The sequence below is a fragment of the Crotalus tigris genome, unplaced genomic scaffold, assembly GCF_016545835.1.
Source record: "Crotalus tigris isolate CLP2741 ecotype Arizona unplaced genomic scaffold, ASM1654583v1 scf7180000017800.2534000, whole genome shotgun sequence".
In the NCBI taxonomy this organism is placed as follows: domain Eukaryota; kingdom Metazoa; phylum Chordata; class Lepidosauria; order Squamata; family Viperidae; genus Crotalus; species Crotalus tigris.
Genome location: NW_024096645.1, coordinates 451,138 through 475,939, shown reverse-complemented (window position 1 = coordinate 475,939; position 24,802 = coordinate 451,138). Strand labels below are relative to the sequence as shown.

The 24,802-nt window shown below is 41.8% G+C and overlaps 1 protein-coding gene across 2 annotated transcripts in view; it reads right to left on the bottom strand.

The window, feature by feature from the left end:
• Positions 1 to 1,675: 1,675 nt before the first annotated feature.
• The window catches only part of LOC120307642 (hyaluronidase-4-like), a 40,244-nt gene continuing 17,117 nt past the window's right edge, over positions 1,676 to 24,802 (bottom strand). The window contains exons 1-4 of one of the 2 annotated variants that reach the window (XM_039342585.1): positions 23,810 to 24,427; positions 7,053 to 8,073; positions 4,099 to 4,188; positions 1,676 to 2,861 (exon numbers count right to left, since the gene is read on the bottom strand). In XM_039342585.1, the coding sequence (XP_039198519.1) occupies positions 2,487 to 2,861; positions 4,099 to 4,188; positions 7,053 to 8,073; positions 23,810 to 23,901 (1,578 nt within the window). In that variant the 5' untranslated portion in view covers positions 23,902 to 24,427 and the 3' untranslated portion in view covers positions 1,676 to 2,486. Of the gene's footprint in view, positions 2,862 to 4,098; positions 4,189 to 7,052; positions 8,074 to 23,809; positions 24,428 to 24,802 lie in introns of those variants that run through there. The other variant, XM_039342586.1, reaches the window with a different exon arrangement.

Here is a 24,802-nt window from a genome sequence, read left to right as displayed (position 1 = left end):
GATATAAGGCAGGCATTTTTTTTACTTTGCCATAGGTTTTCATATCCACCACTTTCAAATTTATGTTTACTTTCTTCATTATATCTAATTTCTAACAGTTCTTCTTGGCAAGTTATATCAGCCTCTTCAATATTTGCGGTAAAAGGATTTTTCATCCAGTCATACACCTTCAATTTCAAAATATCTTCAAATCATTTTTCCATGTCCAATTTAAGTCCTGGGCAAGCAGGAATGAAGAGAAAGCCTTTATGGCCTCTACCTTGGTATTGAGAGAATGCCCAGTGGAGTCTGGTTTGCCCCCGATCCGTGCCTGTCACAGCAGGATGAAGAGAGAGCCTGGTTTTTGTCAGAGATGCATGAAACCTCTATGACTGAGGGCTCTGTGCGGCTCTCAAAATGGCGGCTGCACCAAAATTAGCGGCCGCTTGTATTTCGGCTGGGCCTTCCCAGCCATGAGGGGCTCTAAGAGGAAGCTTGTTGTTTGTTGTGCCTTTAATTTCCACCCCCCGAAGCGGAAAATGAGGCACTTGCAGTTTTATCTCATTGCGCAGCGTCTGCTGCGATCCGGATCGTCGAGAAAGTTGACGGGAGCCTCGCGATGATGGCGCGCTTCAGTGAGGCTCTCTGGCCTCCAAGAGCTCCGTGGGGGGTCGCACAGCTGAGGCTAACACCCCATGCCTGCTGGAAAGCTCTGTGAGCCGATCGGAGGGCTCAATGGATCCAAAAATTTAAACGGCTCGATTGAACCCCTACCGCCCACCAAAAAAGCTGGAACGCCCACTAGTGGGCGGTAGGGACCAGGTTGACTACCACTGTTTTAGATTATCGTGTGATGTAGGTTGAGCTGAATGAGAGTGACTGGTCCAAAGTATTCCAATGCCTTTAGAACAGACATGTCAAACTCAAGGCCCAAGGACAGTTCCAGTCCATGATGTGTTTAAATCTGGCCCGCAAACAGACTAGTAGGAGAAGCGTGGCAGTGCCAGAGAGTCCTGGGGGAGAGTCAGCTGGACCCCGGAATCGGCGCGCACAGCTCCAGCTGATTGGGGCTTCCGGCGGCCTTGGGGGTGGCTGGCAGCTGCACGCAGTTTTCGGGGGAAGAATCAGCTGGAACTGCTGGAGCTTGGTGGGGACTCCAGATTCAGCGCATGCAGCTCCAGTCGATGAGCACTGCATGAAAAGGCCAGCTGGGCAGTGAGTGAATGCATGGGAGAGGAGAGGATATAAAAAAGAAACGGTTTGGTGGGAAGAGGAGGAGGAATGAGGGGGGAGAGAAGGTGATAGGGAGGAGAGGAAAGATGTCAGTGGGGCAAGCCTGTTGGAGAGAAGGGGATAGGAGAGGAGAGGAGAAGTTTCTATGCGGGAAAGCCTGAGGGAGAGAAGGGGACATCAACTGACCCTTTGAGGGCAACCATAATGCTGATGCGGCTCTCAATGAAATTGAGTTTGACAACTCTGCTTTAGACAAATGGCAGGGATGTAGCAACACCATCAGTATACAGGACAAAGAGAGGAGGAAGAAATTAAAGATTTGAGTGTTTTCAGGTGACAAGACAAATGGTCATGAGCGTCAACTCAAATAAATCAAAAATTTTCATGGCTGATCAAGATGAAAGATATTTCTGGCTTCCAGTATATAGCATTATAAAAGAATGAAGCATTAAGGCACTGAGGGTCACATGAAAAATATTTAATTTAAAAAAATTAAGTTTTCTCTCCCCCATCCCTTGATAAGAGAGGTAGCCTGACAAGTACACATATTTACCTACATACATATATTTCAATTAAACAGCACCAATCACATTTTGGAGGACACCTAGTTGGTTCAAGTAGGAAAGGTTTGCTCTGCATATAAATAATGTGCTTAGATCAGTTTTGATTTAACAAAAGGTAATAGGAAATTACTGTCTTTGTCACAGTTTAGAAAAACGTGCACCTCAAATATTAAGGATGCTTGTATGCTGGTGAGAAGTTTAGAAAATAAAAAGAAACTTATTTGTGTATTGCTGGGGTAGAACAAAGTGTCTGCTGGAGAAGTAAAAAAAAAAATATCGAAATGGTTGTTGTGATTATGCAGTTGTAATCACCAACTTGACTTTTTTGAAATCACCCCAAAACACTCCCGGGTAGAGAATCTGTGCTGTTTCTCAAGTGCTAAGCTTCGGCTCCAGAAATCCTTCATTGCTGGCTGAGAGAGAAATGTGAGCAACCTCTGGAGAGCCCAAGCAGCCCATCCCTGGTGTATTGGAAGTCCTGCATAGATAGTGAATGGTACTAGGACTAATCCATACGTGCCAACTTTCTTAGTGAAACACCACAAGAGACGGACATCCTGGGAAGTCAGGGAGAGTTACAGCAACTCGATAATGCCTCTGTCACCAACACCATGCCTGTACCTTTCTTCTCTGTCACACGGAAAGATACAGGATTCACTTTACAGCATTGGCTTCACAATACTCATATTTATAACAACTAGTTCAAATGGCTCATAAATACCTTACCCAAAGTACAGACAAAACTGTGCTGTAAATGCACCAACTGTCTGCCCACAATCGCACACTGTGCCCCTTGAAAAGGCACCTCTTGCCACTCCATCCCTTGTAGCAATGACAGGTGAACTCCTGTTCCATCTTGACCTTTTGCTGTTGGCTTAAAGTCCTATTTGCCAACTCAAGAGTGGAGATGCCATCCGTAGGATTAGGATCGAGGTGTAAGTAAGCATCAGAGTCCATTCTCCGACGAATGCAACGGCCATGATTATTGCAGATATGACGGCTGCAGAGCTCAGTTGCCCTAGTCACGTTGACAATATAGGGGCCTAAAGTGCTTGTCAGATACTTGTGAACCTTTAAGCAATTGGTCTGTAAGAGAGGGAAATATATACATTAAGAAACACAGCAATTAATTGATATAAATCCTGAGAAAAATCTGCTTGGCTAAGGCTAAATCCATTTTAGACATACAGCCTTCTGCCAAGGGCCTAAGGAGAAAGTGTTTTCAGTGTCTTATTTTCTTCTCTCTGAAGTAGGACTAGTTCTCTAATCTTGGGCTAAATCATCTAAAAAAGTCATGGGATTCCTGGAATGCCTTTGTTGGGGCTACAGATCAAGGAAATCCATAGGATTACAATTTTAGAAAGTCCAAACTAAGATCAGGATCCACTTACAGACTACATGGAAACAGATTTTTATTTTTATTGATTACATTTCTGCACTGTCCATCTCACTTAAGTGACTCTGAGCAGTTTAGGGAAATTGCAGATCTTCCCTTGTTATTCAACTGAGAAATCTCAGAGAGAATATTGTTTCTGTTGCGTTGTTGTTTTATTCATGTATTAATGTGCTAAAAACTGCACTAATACTATAACGAACCTATTACAAGAGATGGTCAGTCTAACACCTCAATCTTCTTTTAAAGGCCAAATGCAAGGAAAGCCTATCCCATACCACATTCTCATCAAGGGGAACAATGGGTCTTGGCTGTACCTTTTTAAACAGTTGCAGAGCTCATATAATGGAATACTTTTCTAGATAAAACACATATTCCATATTTCTTTGTCAAGAAACAGAAGAACAGACCATAATTATTCCCTTCTATCTATGATGGATGTTCAATTTGTTACAGAATAGCTACTAATGATGCAAGACTTGCCACTTGAACTCTTGAAATAGTATAGCCCAGATGCAGGATGTCACTTCAAAGCGAAGGATTAGTTCAAAGGTCCATACCCAAAATGTTGCTGAACTACAATTACCAGATTCTTTCACCATTGGCCAGGCTGATAGGGGCTGCTGGAAGACGTAATTCAGCCACATCTGAAATGTGATACCTTGCCTATTTCTATACCAGGTCAAAAATATTGATTTTTCTTTCTATTTCTCATTAACACTGGATTTCAATTCTCTGATGATCCCTTTACTTATTGCAGAAACAAATTGCATTGTATGCAAGTTGATCTAAAAACTAATCGATTAGATAACAAGAGATACAGCCTCAGGCCTATCCTTTGTGCCTCAACACTGTGGCAAGTACTAAGCAAAAATGAATAGAAAAAGAAAGAATAAGAAAAGAAGATGGAGGATTATGGAACTACATTACCTGGTTCCGAGAATATTCTGCGTCTCCCCAGAGCACAAGGCCATGAGCACCCATGGCTGCAGCCTGCCCTATTGTGTACACCAAGTCTGTCTAGAACAGCAAGAGAAGCCATCGCAAAGAAATTAGCAGGAACAGGGTTTAATCATCCTTGCCCCCTTCTAAATTTTTATTTGCTGTTTGTACATTTTAACATTTTATTGTATATTGACCAGAGCTTCTCTCTGAGGAAGATAGGTGGTTCAGAAATGTGAAAAAATAAATAGTAAACAAGGGAGAGGTTGAGATATTTCTGCTGAACCTCTTCCCATTTACCTTGTGAAAAACTGCTTCTAGAATTGCTCCCTAGTCATGTGATCAGATTTTTTTTTTCAAATGTAACCATTTACAAATTATGATACTTGATGCTGATGATTCCATGATACACTGTATGTCTTAAAAACTCTATTTTTCTGTCTGTTTGTTTTTTAGTTGATCTTATTCGGTAACCTCTTCCATGAGGAATAACATCTCTGAGTTAAAATTCTTGTTCCAGTATACAGGACACAAAAAAATGAATGCGAGTTGTAAGAAAGCATGTTCTGCTTCAATAAATGCTTGGAAAATGTTAGGAAATGTCTTAACACTACAAGCAATTAAGTCGTTATCACTTCATGGGATTATATTAAATCAGAGACTGGGCAATGATCGTTCAAAGATGCTTTAATTTTGACTCCTGCACTGAACTTGGGCCTAAATAGAATACAATAGAATAGAGCTGGAAGGGACCTTCGAGGTCTTCTAGTCCAGCCCCCTACTCAAGCAGAGAACCTCTACCATCTCAGACAAGTGACTGTCTAGCCCAGTGGTTATCAACCTGTGGGTCGGGACCCCATTTGGAGTCGAACGACCATTTCACGGGTGTTGCCAAACAACGCAGTCTGCCATTTTTTCCCCCTTTTCTTTAGCTGTGCTACTCCCTTTTATTCTATTGGCTTTTGAAAGCCAATAGAATAGACTCTCTTGAATAGAGTCTAATTCTATTGGCTTTCAAAAGCCAATAGGAATTGTCCAGGCTGTCTCTGCCCTGCTGAGCCCGCCAAAAGTCCCATTCTGCAAACGGTGCTGCACCAGTTGAGTAGTCCTCGACTTACAAGTAGTAGTCCTCGACTTACGACCGGTTGGGGGTCGCGGCATTAAAAAAGTTGAGAACCACTGGTCTAGCCTCTTCTTATAAGTCTCCAGTGATGGAGCGCCCACGATTTCTGAAGGCATGCTGTTCCACTAGTTAATTGTTCTCACTTTCAGGAAATTTCTCCTTAATTCCAGGTTGCTTCTCTCTTTGGTCAGTTTCCAACCATTGTTTCTTGTCCTGCCCTCTGGTGCTTTGGAGAATAATGTGGCCCCCCTCTTCCTTCCTCAAATACTGGAATACTGCTATCATGTCTCCCCTATTTCTTCTTTTCTTTAGACTAGCCAAACCCTCCCAATTGTATGATTCTTTACATGTGATTCTCTCAATGAAGGTATGCATGAAATCAAGGCTTTGCCATGTTGAAGCAAGAGCTGGGAAGAAGGGTTATTTCTAGCACGATGAAATCATCCTTCTCTGATTCTTTTTCACATGAATCTATGACAATAATCCTAAGCAAGGCATTTCCTCTTCTGTCAATCTATCTAGATGGGGGTGGCTGGGGGAACCACAAAGGTCCCTTTCTTTTACTCCATTCCTCCCCAATAACTGGAGCTTCGTCTTCTCTGCCGGCTCTTCCTGGTCTTACTTTCAACAAGAGGCCCCCGTGGATCATTTCCAGCATGCCAATCTCCCAGTTTACAGAAGGTTTCTGCTTCAATCCTTGGCACACGTGGGGCTGTGACATTCTTTAAGTGCTTCCCCTCTATCTATCCACCCATCTACTTATCATATGAGTTATAGCATCCATAATCGGACTGCCATCCCGCTTGAGTTAAAAGGTACATCCCGTTTTTTTAAAATGTTCCTCTTCTGTTAATTTTTTTTACTTTTTTTTTTAAGTAGAGCCAGTCAACAAAGCCCTTCTTGGCTTCACAGAGCTCCCTTAAGTTAGATCAAAGGAGCAATTTGATACAATGTGGTGCCTTGATTCAAAAACTACCAAAGAGACGGAGAGGCATCAAAGAAGCCAGACAAGAAGAGCAAAGCTGCTTTCACTTAGAAAGAGCACCTTGCCTCAGTTCAGCTTGAAGGGAAGGAAAAGCTCCACCAGCCAGGAAGGGGTGTTGCTGCTCTTTGGGAAGGGGACTGCAATACCACCACCTGGGAGTAAAGGCCTCATTTACTAGAGCTACCAACAATCTTCCTTCAGCCCTGCACAAATGCAACCCCTTCCAAAGGCTGAACTGCACATTGCTATGAAAGGCAATATGATACCGCACAATGAACAAATACAGAACTGTTCCCAGGATAACTGAAAAATTTCTGTATCAGCAGAAGAATGTTTTTAAAATGGTGAGCATGGCCAATAGCATGATGTAAAACGTGAGTGCAGGTATTACAGGCTCTGCATTGGCTCCAGGTTGCTCAGGTTTTATGGCCTAGGTTAAGTTGTGATAAAGGAGGGCTGGAAGCAATTATGTGCATCCTGCCCATTCAAGAGGAAGAGGGTTACATGATCATTTTAAAATACATCCATTTTAAGTACGGAGTATGTTTTAATCCGAGTGAAATGGCTCACTCACACCATCCTTTTCATCTCTCAGTGATTCCCATTTGGCATCTCTAGCTGAGCAACCTAGTGGGACAGCTCCCATTCACAAATGAAGTCTGGAACTTGGGAATCAAATTAGTTTATTTTTGCCCTACAAGATGACATTCGTAGTCAGGTTTAATTAACAGACACTTCCAAAACCAGCACAGAATTCTTGATGCCCAAGAATTGTGCTGGGCTCAGAACTAAAGTCCATGGGGAAGCAAAGGTAAAACAATGAAAGAATCTCACCTGGCTCAGCTCCTTCAGGGTATAGGTGTAGAATGGCCTGGCATACATAAAAACAGGGAGGGAGTGTTGAGCAGAGGGCAATTCAGCCACTCTCAAGGCCTCACCCACTTTGGCCCGTACAAACTTCTTCCCTTGCAGGGAAGTTCTCAGCATCTCTTCCATGTAGATGGACGGGTAGAGAGCCCTGCTGTTCTCCCAGAGCCAAGATAGCTCATTATTGCGTTGCACTTCCACTGGGGGACATTGCCCTGTGAAGCCCTCAAAATCATCCAAGTAATCATAGTTATAACAGTCGGGAAAGAGGTAGTAGCCCCACCAGCCATTGGGTCGCAGAGACTGAGCTAAGCGGAGAGTATCTGTCATAAAATTCTGGGCAGCTGCCTCAAATTCCCATTTGGCCTCCAGCTCAGCTTCATAATCAGATAAATGGGGGTTTCTTTGCTTGACCAGGAGGAGGGACATGTCCCGGTAGATATTTTTTTTATCCCAGTTCCGAATCCACTGAGGCCTCCAGTTCTCCCAGTCAATCACAGTGAGACCTGCAAAAGAGTGTGAGGGCATGGCCATAGCAATGTCCTTTCTCATCTTCTCCAGGTGGTCTTTCAAGCTGACGTTCTGAGGGCAGCCACCATGAACAGCAGTGGGTGGCACCGTCGTGTTCACATAATACGGATATAAGCCTAGTTGATCATAGTAGAAGATGGTAATGTTCCCACCCACAAAGGCTTCCTGGGAATTCACCAGAATGCCGTAGGAGTCCAAGTGGAGAGGGACATTGTAGACAGCTGAACAGCGAGCCGTTGGTGCATTCCAAGTCACTAGGAAAGGTTTGTCTTTTACAATTGGAGGCAGGGCTGGTTTCAAGTTATGAGCGGCAAGAGGAAGAGCCGCCAGCCCATCTGGGAAGAAGAGCAGCAGCAACAAGAAGGTTTGATGACACAGAGAGTGACAGAACCTCAGTTGTCTTGAAGCCCATTCTAGGACTCCGGCCGAGCGTGACGTTCTTGAGTGGTGTGCAGTCCTGTAAGGATGACAGAAGACACTATCAATACGGCACGAGCATTGCACTGCTCGATTATCGGCCATCACTCCTTTTAAAATAAATCCCCAGCTCTTGAATTGCAATCGCCCATTACAAAACCATGTCAGGTTTTCCTGACAGACACCAAAGACTCCTGGATCATCAGCAGCACTCAACATTTTGAATATAGACCTTTCCAGCCATCCTTTTATTGGACTTGAGAGCAGCCCAGAGGCCCTCCATCCTCCAGCAGAGTGCTATAAAAAGTACCATAAAGCTCTGTCCCTGCGTCGGGGTCAAGGGTCAGGAACACCCTTGGGGTTGAGTAAGGGGCTTTGGAGACAAGGGCATGACAATGAGAGTGCACTGAAAGCCTTCTTTTTCTTTCCATGTAAAGCAGCACGAGAAGGAGTCTGCATGTTTGCTAATTGCTGCGGTTGCCGGAGATTTTCCCCAAGCTAATTTAATCTGCTCTGTAATATCAGTGAATGGAGAAAACTAATGCGCTTTAGAAAATGTTCAAAACTGCTTCCTATACTATTTATGAAGGGGGGGGCGGGGTGTTTCACTTTGCTGCTGCGATTGTGTTGTTTTCCCATTAGTATTTCTCTGTTGAGATTCCAATCCATTTGGAATTTTTGTTTTTTAGAAAGTCCACATGTTTATATTTAGTATTCAGGGCCTCTGAAAGAGTATGGAGACAAATTTCTGAATCCCAAACCCCAGAGGCTACGGTCCCTGATACAAAACTATGAAGAAATCTGAATGCTGCTTTCCATTCCTACCCTGATATCACAAGCTCCTCTTTCCTTATTTGTTTGGGCCAATTCCATCTGGAATTGAGCAATCACATTAACCTCACTCTACATAGGTCACAGAGCAGACATTCAGTGATTACAGTCCTCGATCATTGGTGACTTCTGTTGAACGCACTGTTCCCCTGGAGACAAAAGATTTCTGCATGATGTAGTTTTTAACAGTAGCAAAATCTTTGGCTGAGTTTCCACCAACTACTAAGTCCACATAAATTTTAGTGATAGCTCACATCCCTAATAAATTGAACAGATGCTAATCACCTGTTTGTTAGCAGTACTATGTTTCTCTGAAAATAAGCCCGAGTCTTATTATTTTTGCCTCCAAAAGAGGCACCAGGTCTTATTTTCGGGGGATGTCTTACTCACCTCCAGCACCAATAGCCCTGCCCAGCTGGTCTACTTCTTGTGGGACCAAAGAAGCAGCTTCATTCTGCAGCTGCATTCAGGACTGCATTTTGCAGTCAGGCCTTTCCGGAAGGCCTATGCAGCCGAGTACCAAGCTATGGATTTAATCCATAGCTCAATCTATAGCTCATTCCTTGGCTGCAGAGGTCTTGCAGAACCGAGCTATGGATTGAATCCATAGCTTGGTACTCGGCTGCAGTGGCCTTCTGGAAAGGCCTGTGACTGAGAAATGCAGGCCTGGCTGCAGAAGAAGCCTCAGAAGTGGGCCATCAAAGAGAGGCCTGGATGTAAGGTAAATGGTTGCGGGACACGTGGGGCAGCTCCACCCCCCCACCCCCACCCTAGCTTGATTTTTAGGTTATGCCTTATCCCAAAGCTAAGGCTTATATTTGAGGTAGGGCTTATATTAGGCCTAACCCCAAAAATCAAACTAGGGCTTATTTTTGGGATAGGTCTTACTTTCGGGGAAATGCAGTAAGAGTAAGCCTAGTTTGGGGGTGAGGGTGAGGTTGGGGGGGGTGAAGCTGCCCCACATGCCACACACCCACTTACCTTACTGGTAGGACCGCCGCAGCCAGGCCTCCCATTGCCCCAACACTTGTCAAGGCATGTGGCTCATCATGCCAGTGCTGCTGCTCATGGCAGAAGATTGCATAGCGCTTCGGGCCATTGCTGTTGCTCATGGCAAGAAGCCAAGCGGCTCTTTGGGCCATAGCCATCACTTGCGGCAGGATGCTACATGGAGCTTTGGGCCATTTCTGCCACTCACAACAAGAAGCTGAGCAGGTCTTTGGGCTATTGCCGTCGCTTGTAGCAGGATGCCATATGGCGCCATATGGCGCCCTAAGCTTGTAGCCATATAAGCTTGATGCCATATGGCGCCCTAAGCTTGTAGCAGGATGCCATATGGCGCCCTAAGCGCCATGTGGTGTCCTGCCATGAGCAACGGCAATGGCCCGAAGAGCCATTGACAAGTGTCGGGGTGTGGGAGGCCTGGCTGCGGTGGTCCCACTGGTAAAGTAAGCGGGTGTGGGGCGTGTGGGGCAGCTTTACCCCCCACTCCTTAGAGCAGTAATGACACAACGCACCACATTGCATCCAGCTGCAAGTAGCAAATGGCCACTGAAGAAGTCAGGCAGCGGCGCGACAGGTATCGGGGTGTGAGAGACCTGGCTATGGTGTACTAAGGCAAGAGACCCCACCCCCCAAATAAGATCCAGTGCCTCTTTTGGAGGCAAAAAAAATATAAGACTGGGTCTTATTTTGGGGAAAACACGGTGTATACACACACACGCACACACACACATTCTTTTGAGAGTGGGCATCAGAATTTCATTTTTAATGTGTGCCAGTGTATTCACACACAAAAAAATGACAATAAAGTTTATCTTATCTTATTTTACAGCAGCAAGTCATCCATGGACCTATTCAGCCATCCATGTTCAGTTTTTCCTCCACACGTTTCTCTATTCTAGCTCTTTATTATATAAAGTGCCAGAGTCATCTAGAGTTGAGCATTGTTTAAATCGATGTGAATGAATACACAGATACATTTTGAGTGGATTACTTGTGGCCAAGGTTCTTGCAAAGAACAACAGTATGGATTTAGGTTTCTTTCAGCAAGATGATTCTAAGCAAGAATTCATACTAAAGACAAAAGCACAGAAACAAATAGCATCTCAATTGTAAAGAGATTTTAAGCTGGATTTCATGTTTTAGAAATGAAGTAAACCCTGATGGATCTCAGGAACTTTGCTCATGACCTATGGCCCCCTCTCTTTACATTCTTCCAGACCTGGCTCTGTTGCAGGGCCTGGGATTAGGGTATTTGTGGAAGCCCTATCAAAATCTCTGAATATTATTTCTCTCATTTATCCATAGTCTTTTGGGAGTCAGGTAGCCTCAAAATCCAATAAATCAAACAAGCAAACAAGCAAGCCAAATTATATAAACTTATACTGTAGATAACTACTGTATAATCTACTCCATCTTTTTCTCTTACTTTTTTCTCTTACAAGCCTCAGGTAATACTATTAAAGCCTGAGAGAAAAGGAAAAAGACAGTCTGTTCTTGAAAAATACCCTAGTTTCTACCAGGTCCATTGGCTGGTTCAAATATCACTTTTTGTGCTTTGCTCTTATTTCTTTCTGAGATAAATTCCACCCAACCACAACATTCTCAACCTTCTCTTTCCCCTCAAGTTATTCATTTTGCTATCATGTTGTTGGCTTTGCAATTTGATTTGCAATTATCCTCTCTATGTGACCAAATTATCTTTGCATATTTCTTTCATACAGGTCAATCACCCTTATCCTTCACTAGCTATCTCAATCTTTCCTCATAAACTATCAAATTAGTTTAAAAAAGCATTCCTATTTCTCTATGTGGTTGCTAAGATTCAACAATGAGTTGTTGGCTTTTTGGATTATGATTTGGTGGAACATTCAAAAGATTTTTAGAAAAAAGATAAAGTTTACTCCTCAACTATTTTTACTTGGTATTTTTGTTGACTTAAATGAAAAAGAAACTACTTTGATGTTGAATTTATTAACTGCAGCAAGGTTACTAGTAGGTTTATATTGGAAGAAAGATTCTTTGCCTACTTTAGAAGAATGGATATTTAAAGTATCTAGTTTTGCAGAAATGGCAAAAATTTCTGCTTATTTAAAGGATCATACACAAGAAAGATATATTACTGTATGGGGAAGGTGGATAGATTATATTCAGAAAAAGTATGGAATTAAAAAAATTTATTTATTTTATGAATGAATATCAAATATTATAGAGAATTGTTTTATAGGTTATGGAGTTAAAGGTTAATTATGATTTTTTTTTCTTTCTCTCTTTTTTTTTCTTTTTTCTTAATCATTATAATTTTCTTTTTTTTTTCTAACCCTGTATTCTGCTCTGGGAAGTGAAGGGAGGGGGAGTGGGGGTGGGAGGAAGGGTAAGGGGGGGGTTCTCTATTCTAAAATTTTATTGTATTTTTATAAATGATTGTATGTTTTAAAAAATAAAAATTTTCAATTTAAAAAAAAAAACAATGAGTTGTTGGCACATAGTAAATAACACATAAATATGTATGAATAGACTTAACCTTAAAATATGTATCTGAAATATCGTAAACATAGTTATCAAAGCAAATATTTACCAAACAATCACCATTCTGATTCATTCTTGGGTCTCTGAATGATCCCAAAACTTATTCCGAATTTTCTCATCTTATTCCCTCCATTTTCTGGAGGGAAATTTAAACTAAACAGTGGGGACAGGGAGTTAATTGATACAGAACAACCCTGTCCCCGGCAATTTAAAAATTATAGGGCTATCAGTGCATGTAGCATAGATGTGTGTGTGGACAAGAATACCAACCTTGCTATCAAGCAAAATGAAGCCTCTAATAGCGAGTGCCACATAAAGTGCACTAACCAAATAGGTGGTAAGACAATAGGGGAACTCAGGCACCACACAGGTTATGTAGAAAGGAAACACAGGGCCACTCACAAAGGACTCAAATGTTTATACACCAATGCACAGAGTATGAACAGCAAACAGGGTGAACTAGAAATTCAGGTTAATGAGGGCAGATACGATATTGTTGCCATTACGGAAACATGGTGGGATGAAACCCACACATGGAACACACAGCTAGAGGGATTTAAATTATTTAAAAGAAACAGACCAAATAAAAGAGGAGGTGGAGTTGCTCTCTATATAAGAAATAACTACATCTTCACAGAAATAGAGCACAACAATGATAAAAACTGTCTTGAATGCATTTGGGTCAATATAAAAGGGGGGGGGAAATGACATTGCCATAGGTGTATACTACAGACCACCCAACCAAACAGAGGAAATAGATGAACTTTTTGCTAGTCAGCTAACTAAGGTATGTAGGAAGCACATCACAATAGTAATGGGGGACTTTAACTACCCTGACATCAACTGGGAGACAAACTCCGCACCAAGTGGAAGATCAAACAGGTTCCTGGCAAACCTAGCAGACAACTTTGTCTCCCAAAAAGTAGAGAAGGGAACTAGGGGATTAGCCATTTTGGATCTAATTCTCACTAACAGAGATGAAATGATAGACGGTGTTGAAGCCATAGGAACCCTGGGAGGAAGTGATCATGCAATATTAGAATTCAACATTATAGAAGCACAAGCAATAGAACACAGTCAAACTAGAGTCTTGGACTTCAAGAGAGCTAATTTCAATAAACTTAGAGAGGGCTTGGGAAGGATTCCATGGATGAGAATCCTCAAGGGGAAAACAACTCAAGAAGCTTGGGAAATTTTGAAAAATGAGATAATAAAAGCACAGTCTAGCACAATACCAACAAAGAGGAAAAATAACAGCTCTCAAAAGAAACCAGCATGGCTGCATAAAGAACTCTCTGACAAATTGAAAGATAAAAAGGACAAGTATAGAAAGTGGAAAGAGGGGAACATAACTAAGTCAGAATATCAGCAAATAGCCCGAGCCTGCAAAGATGAAGTGAAGAAAGCCAAGGCTCAAAATGAACTAAGGCTTGCGACCAAAGTCAAAAATAACAAAAAAAGCTTCTTTCAACATGTAAAAAACAAGAAAAAAGTGAAGGAAATGATTGGTCCATTAGTGGGTGGAAGTGGCAAGAAGGTGACAAGCAACAGGGAGAAAGCAGAACTATTTAACTCATTTTTTGCATCTGTCTTTACACAAAGGGAAAAAACAGACCAACCTATCAAAAATAGTGCCATAAAAAACAAAATAGAAACACAAGTTAAGATAGGCAAGAAAATGGTTAGTGAGCACCTGTCCAGCCTAGATGAGTTCAAATCGCCAGGACCAGATGGATTACACCCCAAGGTTCTCAAGGAACTGGCAGATGTGATCTCGGAGCCACTGAACTATATTTTTCAAAGATCCTGGAACACAGGGGAACTACCAGAGGACTGGAAAAGAGCTGATGTAGTTCCCATCCTCAAAAAAGGAAAAAAAATGGATCCAGGAAATTACAGACCTATCAGCCTGACCTCAATACCTGGGAAGATCCTGGAAAAGATAATCAAACAACGAATCAACGAACACCTAGAGGCAAACAAAGTCATTACTAAAAGCCAACATGGGTTTGTCAAAAATAGATCATGCCAGACAAATCTTATTGCATTCTTTGACCAAGTGACAAAATTAGTGGATCAGAGGAATGCTGTGGACATAATTTACTTGGACTTCAGTAAGGCATTTGATAAAGTAGATCACAACCTACTACTTGACAAGATAGAAAAATGTGGGGTAGACAGAACCACCACCAGATGGATCCGTAGCTGGCTGACCGGCCGTACTCAGCGAGTGGTCCTCAATGGAACTGCATCTATATGGAGGGAAGTGTGTAGTGGGGTGCCCCAGGGCTCTGTTCTGGGCCCAGTACTCTTCAACATCTTCATCAATGATTTGGATGAAGGGATAGATGGGGAACTCATCAAATTTGCAGACGACACCAAGCTGGCAGGAATAGCCAACACTCCAGAAGACAGGCTTAAGATACAGAAGGATCTGGACAGACTTGAACACTGGGCACTAACTAACAAAATGAAATTCAATGGTGAAAAAAGCAAGGTTCTACATTTAGGCAAGAAAAACCAAATGCACAATTACAGCATAGGTGGCACCATGCTCAATAATAGTAACTGTGAGAGGGACCTCGGAGTCCTAGTAGACAATCACTTAAATATGAGCCAGCAGTGTGTGGCAGCTGCCAAAAAGGCCAACACAGTGCTAGGCTGCATTAACAGAGGGATAGAATCAAGATCACGTGAAGTATTAATACCACTCTTCAATGCCTTGGTAAGGCCACACTTGGAATACTGCATCCAGTTTTGGTCACCACGATGTAAAAAAGATGTTGAGACTCTAGAAAGAGTACAGAGAAGAGCAACAAAGATGATTAGGGGACTGGAGGCTAAAACATATAAGGAACGGTTGCTAGAATTGGGTATGTCTAGTTTAACGAAGAGAAGGACAAGAGGGGACATGATAGCAGTATTCCAATATCTCAGGGGTGCCATAAAGAAGAGAGAATTAAGCTATTTTCCAAAGCACCTGAAGGCAGGACAAGAAGCAACGGGTGGAAACTAATCAAGGAGAGAAGCAACCTAGAACTAAGGAGAAACTTCCTGACAGTGAGAACAATTAATCAGTGGAACAGCTTGCCTCCAGAAGCAGTAAATGCTCCAACACTGGAAGTTTTTAAGAAGAGACTGGACAGCCATTTGTCTGAAATGGTGTAGGGTTTCCTGCCTGAGCAGGGGGTTGGACTAGATGACCTCCAAGGTCCCTTCCAACTTTACTACTATTACTACTATTACTATCCATTCATGTCACCAAACAGGATAATTCCTCACCACCATTAGAATCCATTCATCCAAAATAATAATAGATTTCTTCTCCCCATTAATAGTTCTGCTATTATTATCATTCATTGGATGTAACATGCAATGCTAAATTCATTACAGATTCCTAAATTTGAACACACTCAAATTAATTAGATACCATTAATACTTCCTGATATATGTTAAAAACTTTAATTTATAATTAAACTACTGTATACCCTAATTCCATTCCAAGAGATCACTTTATTTTCATTTCAAATTATGGGCCACCCCTTTCTTAGTTTCACATACACTGAACATATTTATTTTTTCTCCATTTCATTTGTTAATTCATGTTTTTTTATATTTACTTCTCTTACACTTCAAGTTATATTCTTTTATGAACTAGGATCTCTAATTTAGAGTACACTATGTAAGCCAACATACAGCATCCTGCCAACTAGACAATACAGCACATGAAATTGACAGGAACACATTAAAATGCAAAATACCAATCATAATTATGCTTCTGAGAAGATGCTCAAAATATATGTCCAAATAACATTCCATCCACTGTGAAGCCATTTTTTATTTGAAATGCCAGAAGCTGGTCCATGAACTTTTCCCCCTGCATGTGTTTGCTGTTTTAACCTGATATAAATCCTTTATAAATGCTCTATCTACTCAGTCTGGATATACTGTACAAGTAAAAGCACAGTAGTAGGACATAGCTGATATGTTGATTTTGTTTAAAGCGCTACTTAAATCAATCAGCCCAAAGGGGAACAATTACATACATCCACTAAGAGAATAGTAAAAGAAAAAAAAATAGTAGATTTTATCAGAACCTGATCTTCAAAAGCCCATTAGGGAGCTGGAAAATTGTAGCACTCTTTGAAGACAAGATTAGTCTCACAACTCACAAGTGATCCTGGTTATTGCAAGACAAAAAGGAATGCAAAACTTAGATTTAAATTTTACAAAATTTCCCAGCCTCCTTCTTGGGTGGCAAACTCAGAGGATAAGTTGTACCTTCACCAGAGAGGGCCTTCTACGGACTCATTCTTTGCTTACATCCCAGGTTTATACAGGGGAAGTAGTTGAATCTGGGAATCCAGATGTCTCCTTAATATCCTATAATTAAGCTGTATTGAGGTTGAGACAAGAGCCCAGGGCTCTGGACACTTTTTGTCATCCCATCTGGACAGTCTTCTTAGGTCAACTTTATATTGGTCTCACTGTTGAATATACTCATTCATGCAGCCCTCAACCAGTGAATAACAATGGCACCAATTGCATTCTCTTCCAAGGGTTTTGAATGCTGTTGAGTAAAATGGGGTAAGCAATGAAGGAGAAAGGAAAAAAATATTGCTCCAGAAGAAAAAGAGCAAGTAGGAAAGATGGAAACGGGAAGATGACTAAGGGGCAACTTAACAGGAAGATCAGAAAAAGCAGCAGAATGAACAGGAAAGGAAATGAAGGCATAATATAAAGAACCAACTTCTCATATTTTATAGAGAGGACAAGTAGTAAGACCTATTCCTCTTGCTTTTACAATATCTAGAATCTAAATTACTAATAATGGATCTAATACTAACCAATCTCTTTCGAGAGACTGAAAAGTTAAACAAGGTGAGACAGAAATTTTCTGAGCTTTATATTCATCATTTTCATGGGGTAACAATGCAGATGCACACCTGGTGGTTGATGGGAAAAAATACTTAGACTTACTCAGAACATTTCTTTCATCTGATAGGTTTAGATCAGGGGTGTCAAACTGCCGGTGTTGCATCATATGGAGGCTGCACCCACCCCAGCTCTGGCAATGCAACACGTCACGTGACGTGGCGAGTTTGACACCCATGGTTCAGATGATGAGATAAACAGTGGCTGATTACAGAAATGATATTATGTCCTACTTCCTGTCATTCAACTGGAAAAGATGCCCAACAGCTTTTCAGCAGCTCACTATGTAAATTCAATACCTTAGGAAGCTACACAGACAAGTCCAGGCATTAAATCTAGCTCAAAGGTAACTTTACTTTAACTTTGTTCTATTCTGTTTTTAGGGAAGTGATACTAAGTGGAGGGCAAGTATGACTAATGTATGAAAGAAAGTCAGATGGAGAAATTTGTACTGCTGAAAGATATCCATTATCTTCCTCCCCATTCAACTCTTTAGAAAGAAAATGGTAATTAGAAAACTTTGGTTTCTATCAACTTCAAAATTATAGTAACTCTTTAATTAGCCTTTGATAATACAGCTGTACTTCTAGACATAGACACAGCAATGCATTCTAGAGATGCTATGAAAAAATAATTTAAGATTTGCTTTCTGGTTTTATTAATTTCTTATTATTAATTTATGAAATTTTTGTACCAGCCAAAATCAACCAGCTTCAAGTGGCCTATAACATTAATTACTATACAGTAATCTAATTGAGCTACCTTAAGGATATGAGTGAACATCTTCAGTACATCCTGTTCCAGGCCAAGACATGGCAGACACACCAACCAAAAAAGCCCCACTGGACATTATCTCTTCAAGTTGGGAATCATACATTTAGGAAAAACTCAGACTGTGAAACTGTTCTTTCCATTTTTTCCAGGAGAAAAATCACTATCAAGAACCATAGATAGTAGTCATGGAATCAGTTGTTCTGAATCAACAGCTGCTCCACTTTGCTTGGGGGAAAAGGAAAAGGAAAAATTCTACAGTGAAATTTCCATGTGTCCAACCTCAACTCTTCTCACTGGATCTCCCTGTTTAGATAGAAGTAAAACCATCATAACATTATGCCTCTAACTCACACAAGTAGTCCAGAAGGATGTTGTGGTTGACATTATTGAAATCTGATGAAATATTTTTATTTAATTCAATTTACATGGCTATCTATTTTGCCAAGGTGATGATGGGTAATGAACAGAATATAACTATCAAAATAAACACATAAAGCAAAAAAGGACACTGAACCTCCAGATACATAGGTCATCCATGAGAACAAATAATGTGGTTGGTATCTCATGCCCAAATCTGAATGCAAAGGTCCAGATAATTTATATCCTCCAGAGCCCTGAACAAATGTAGCTCCACTTTCTTAATAACCTTCATTTAAAAAAACATTAGAGATAGGTTGATAACTGTGCAGTTTTGTTGCATCCGAGCAATTGGTATACCAGTGCCTTTTTTAAGGACCTCTGGCATCTCTCCTGCCTCAAACTGTTGTTGACTACAGCTCAGATTCAACTCTCAATCCTCTCCTGATCATTTTAATTAGCAATGTAAGGCGGTGTTCCAATTTCTAAGGGGCAGAGGTAAGATCAAAGAGTACGTAGATTCAAAAGCTTCCAAGTTAGCACCATAAGACTTTATCTATTGTCTGTACAGTAGATATATTCATCTGGTTTCCAATTCAAAGTCAGAACTCCAACTCAGCTAGGGAAACAGAAATTACATTTATCTATTGACTCACCTCTTCCTAAAAGACAGCAGCCAGTACTCTTTAGATACAGTAGAGATGGAGAAGTAATTGAACTTTGCCTCCTTTATTGCCTTTATTGTTCATCCCTTGGCTTTTACTCATTCTGGTTGCATTTACATTCTATAAATTTCCACCAGAATCTGTTCACTTTTTATTTCCTCAAGTTCCTTGGTACACAAAAGACCTTCACAGGATTTAGAGGGCAAGGAAAAGCTGTTCAGGGGCAATCCTGTTAAGTGTTTCTCTGTTCCAGTGGTCAACATGGTGCTGAACAGAATCGCCCTCCAGTCTGCTTAGAAATTTCCCAAACTCAATCAAGAAACTTGCTGGATCCATTAGATATCCAGGTGACATTTTGCAGAGTTTAGTGTTTAGTGTCTTCATTGTCAGAAGGAAGAAATGGGGCATTGTCTTACCTGAACGCCTTTTCTCAGCATGGAGATGGAGAACAGTCCATTACGATGGATTGAAGGAAAAACCCTCCAGAACCAGATCATCACACGTATGCTCCAAGGTGAATATCAGATTTAAAATATGACCAGCTATATGAATCAGGTCAGTGATTACCTGGGATAAATGCATGGTTATCATGGTAGACAGGAACTCTTGGGTTTCCTGATCCCAGGGAAAGGTGGTTGAACACCCAGTACTAAGAATCTGGACAAATCTACAAACATCTTTATAACAAGATCAAGAGCTCAGTGAGGAATACTGCTGTGCAGCTGGGATAACAGCAATATTTACATGTGCATAACCAGACAAGATTCCACATATGGATATCTGTGAATGAGTGATCCTTGCAACTGCTAAGGTCTCTTGATATGCAATTGCTACACCATCTCCCCTATCCCACCAATGGAGAGCAAAACATGAAACCCAACTGGGAAGGAGAGGGATCACCCCTTCTTCCTCCAACCTGAGATCAGTAATACATGTAAGATCTGTCTTCTCATCCATGATTAGACAAATCTAGCTCTGTCACGGGCAAACCTGACATTCATTAGCAGTATCTTGAGCTTAACGTGTCTAGCAGTTACCTAGTTCCTAGTTGACTTTTTCCTCCCCCCTCACTGGTATTGTATGCACTTCATATCCAAATGCTGTACTCTACTGTATTTTTCCTATCAATATAATTAACCAATCTTTCAGTTTTTCTTAAGTTGCACCTTTGTAAGCAGCTGGCTTGATGACTGTTTTCATTCTCCAAATAGGAGGCTAAAGTGGAAAGAACAGCTTAGCATCAGATCAGACCATTCAGTGAACACGGAGCTTAGCAAAGTCCTCAGGAGATTTCCTGCTCCGGACTTGTGCTCTTAATATTGCATGTGCCAGCTCACTTAAGTTGTAGAAGTTTGTCGGAAGAATCTGGCATTAGGCCCAGAATCCTCTGGCAGAGAAATTAACCAGCCAAATGAGAAACAAGAAGGGGCAGAGATACATCTTTTTTTCATGGAAGGAAATTTGTGACATGACATTCAAAAATGAGTATTGTTTAAAGCAGAAGTACCCAGACTTGTTTGATCTGGAATTAGGAGAATGTGCCTCTTGGGGAAGGGGGTTTTCCCATTTAACCCATTGTCAGAAATCAGGTGGGGCACCACTTGTAAATCCTATCTGTAGAATTCTAAGTGCACAGAGGAGAAGCTTTTAAGGTACAGTGAAGAAAACTTTCTTCTTCTTCTAGTCTTGCTGAATTGGCAAGTCATGAAATGTCAGTCATGAAACTGACATTTCTATCTGATTAATTCATACTTTTATTCCTGTTTCACTCTTTTGTAAAAGCACAAGTGTCTAAATCAAACACTAAGCAAAGTTAGAGAATTTAGTTTCTAAAGACACTGTGCCATCATATATTCCCAAAATATGTTTCTATTTGTTAATCATAACATTCTTTGAAAACTGAATCAGCCTAAATCTATTGCAATTTTGCAAATAGAAGTGGTTTACACTGCTAGCTGTGGCTAACGTGGAAAGACAAAGTGGTCATGCTTTAAAATATTAAAAAGTCGTTGCAAACTAAAAAAAAATCTAAGAAGGAAAAGACAGGAATTGCAGCAGTTCAAGTCCGTCTCTCATTCTTTCTCACACATGCATTTGTTCACACACCCCTAACCAAAACAAATATTACTATAGGGGAGAAGGATGATCATCTTGCACAGTTCATTAATTTGAAATAAAAATTTGTGTTTTATTAATAAAAGGAGACAAATGAGGTTGGGGAAAATCCATTTTTAAAGTACAACATTATTTAATAGAGTCAGAATCAGATGATAGTACAAATTTCCAGCACAAATTCTGTATTTGTGTACTTGGAAGCACCTCGGCATTTTATAACGTATAAGCCAAGCCATCTAACAATTCCTCCTTTCAGGGACATCCAGAATGGCTCTTTCTGTTCTAGCTACATGTGGACCTAGAGAGCCAATGGGAACTTTCCTCTAGAAGCTGGGGGCCAGGTGCCACAGGGGGGCAGGTAGTTGTTGGGACTTATGGAGGAGAGAAACTTTGCTGTGCTACAGTTTTGACTATACTTTTCCTTACTGTCCCCCACCCCCACCCTCCTTGCTACTTACACATTTAATAACAAACTAACAAACAAAAACCAAATGCACCTGCAAGCCACTGATTTGGGGCCAACAGGTAGTCTGGCTTTAAGGAAGCATCTCGGATATTAAATGACCAAGAAACCATTCTACCTAGGAAAGATTGTGGCCAATAAACAAAGGCTGAGGTAGAAAAATGTAAGATACAATTAGCCTGCAATAGAACTTGACTCTGCTCTGGGAATTTTTGGACAAACAAATACATTTCCAGAAACAAATAAGGGGATGGGAGTTATGTTTCAGGAACTCTAGCCTTTTGTGCTAATGTAAAAGTTATTGAGTGATTTGTAGTTCTAAAATTGAGATAGGGTGACTAAAGCTGATTTATCGTCATTGCTATTACATTTTCTGAGAGAGAAGAGTTCTCTCATGAGGCTGAAGGTTCATGCAATTAGCACTGATGACTTGAAAGTGCCCTTCTGATACATATGGGAGATTTATGGTCTACTTCAGGCATGTCAAACTGCCAGCCTGTGGGCCGGATGCATCACGCCAAAACCGCACCCACCCCATTGCTGGCAATGGGGAAAAAGTCACAATATGTCACGCAACATCACGTGACATCACGAGTTTGACATACCTGGTCTACTTCTTTTGAGCGAACTGTGACTTCAGCATTATGGACAACTATGGATTTTTCAAACTGAATAGCCAGGGAGAAGTTCAGATTAGGCCTTTCTAGAACTAACCTATTTTCACTTGCACGTTCCCAGTTTTCATGCGGGACTTACTGGACCTTTGACTGAGCACCTCCTTTCCAATCAAAACTCCCTTAATGTCTGAAAACTAACAGTGATTATATTGGAAGAAAGTGACATTGGATATCTAGGGCAGCCCAAGACAAAAATGAAATTAAAGAATAAGGTGCATTAAAAACTTTACTAACAAAATGACTAACCTGCCCTGTGACACTTTGGACTACATTCTGACTTCTAAAAGAATGGGGGAGGAGGGGGGAGAGGATGCAGCCAAAGTGAAGCAATGAAACCTGTGCAGCCTTCCCCAAATCAGCCACTTCGTTCTGTGGTTGGCACAATTACATAAATTAAAACAAACTAACTAGTACACAGGGTGTGTGTAACAAACATTTCACTTGTGTTATTCTATTTACTCCTTCCCCCACAACAATGCATCATATATATTCATCGTCTATCCCTGCTATTTTCTTCACATGGCGCAGGCACTGTGCAATTTTGGGTTGGATTTTTTATCCAATTTACACCTGAATTCCTTTTGAAATAAATGCTAGAGAATTCAGACTTTTGAAAGTGAGTTTTCCTTTTTAAATGTGAATATCTGATTTTTTTTTAAAAAGCCTGTATCAAAGCCATTATATGAAAACAAAATCATGAAAATAACAAGCCACCAGTGCGTGTGTGCACGTGTGCGTGCACACGAGCTCTTAAGCAAGTTGTAGTCTTTTTTAAGGCAGTGATTTAACCATGAAATTCCAGAAGGAAATCACATAAGAATCCAAAGGCAGTACAGAATAGCACTCTGTACTAACATGGAGTAGCACCAGTACAAGTAACGGCAAAACAAAAAGAAAAAAAGAAAGAAAAAGAAACAAAAAACCCACCCTGTTCCTCTGGGCAGAAAGGCAGAATCAAAGCCCATTTGAAATAACAATAATAGAGGAAAACCAAAATGTATTCTTCCGCCTGGCATTCCTGTAGAAAGAGAGACAAATATAGACGGGCTCCAGGCAGCAGAGAGGTTCAGCTGATCTGCAGCATCCCATGCCCAGGGCTTTTTTTCCAGCCCTGGGCCACGGCAGGCTCCCTCAGCCATCCCTCACCGCCAGCCGGTGGCCACTCTCGCAAGAAGCCAGGGCAGTCAAGAGTCAGGGAAGCGTGCCGTGGGTTGAACCACCGATGGGCATTCAACCAGCCCAAAAGGCCAGAGCGAGCCTACTTCACGGAATCCCAGCGATAGCCTCGGGCGCCTTCCCCTTCCAGCCTCTCCAGCTGCAGATTGAAGTCAGGTGAATCCTGGCTCTTTCCCACGCAGCCCAGCTCGGACTGCTTCCTCCTCCTTCCCAGAGGAGGACAATGCAAGGAAGAAGACCGAAAAGACCCACCTGAAGAGTTTTGCAGCCATGGGACTGAGCGTCTGCTTCCCGGGCTTCCTTGAAACACTCTGCCCACTTGGATGTTCTGCCTGTCTTTCCATTCAGGCTCAAGCCTGGAGTATCAGGGCACCTGCTAAGCCGGCTTTCTCCGTGGATCCCTCTGGCTTGGACCAACCCCCTTTCCCCCCAGGCTGCTCCGGGAGCTTTCTTGCCTCGCACCTAGATTCCCATCAGTTACATTTGCCCCTTGGTTGTGGACTCGGAGCCACCAAGGAGGTCTTCCTTAACCGGGGAGAAGCAAAAGAGGAGGGAAACTACCTGTGGCTGCTCTCCCCTGCCTCCAGAGTGGTACGATCCATGTCTGTGCTCTTGTGAACAGCTGTGTTTATGTGCACCTCCTCCAGGCTACCCTCGTGCTTCGTTGCAGTGCGCGCCTTGTGTTCATTCAGTCGGACAGAAACTCTTACTACTACGCCCGGCCCATTCGGAGAGACGCTTTGCCATTTGCAGTGACAGGCAGGAGCCACAAGCCTCCCGTCTTTTATTGACTCTCCCGTCAGACCCACAACCTACGCTGTGTACAGTGGGCTTTCTTCGTTTGCTTTGCTCTTATGCCTTTTCACCGAGCGGCAGCTGGAATGTGATCCTCGCGGCTGCTTCCACGGAGAGGTCTCCATGTACAGTTAATCAAAACTTCAAACGGAATAAACTTAGCTCAGCCACATCGGGCTGGAGAGTTCTCACTTGAAAACTTGAAAGAGCAGGGACAAGCCTGGCCCCACCCCAAGCCCCCACCCGCGCCCCTTGGAAAAGAAGCAAGGGGCAGTCAGAAAAGAGTAAGATAAGAATTAAGAAAATGAGGTATTTTCTGACAGGGAAATTGTATCCTGGGTTTCTGAGTGGAACAGATCTGGCAGGACTCCTCTATTTAATACATGACAGTGGCACTTCTGCCTTCCAAGGCACCAAGACTGGTTGATCTGTCTCTACTACATCCCTGGA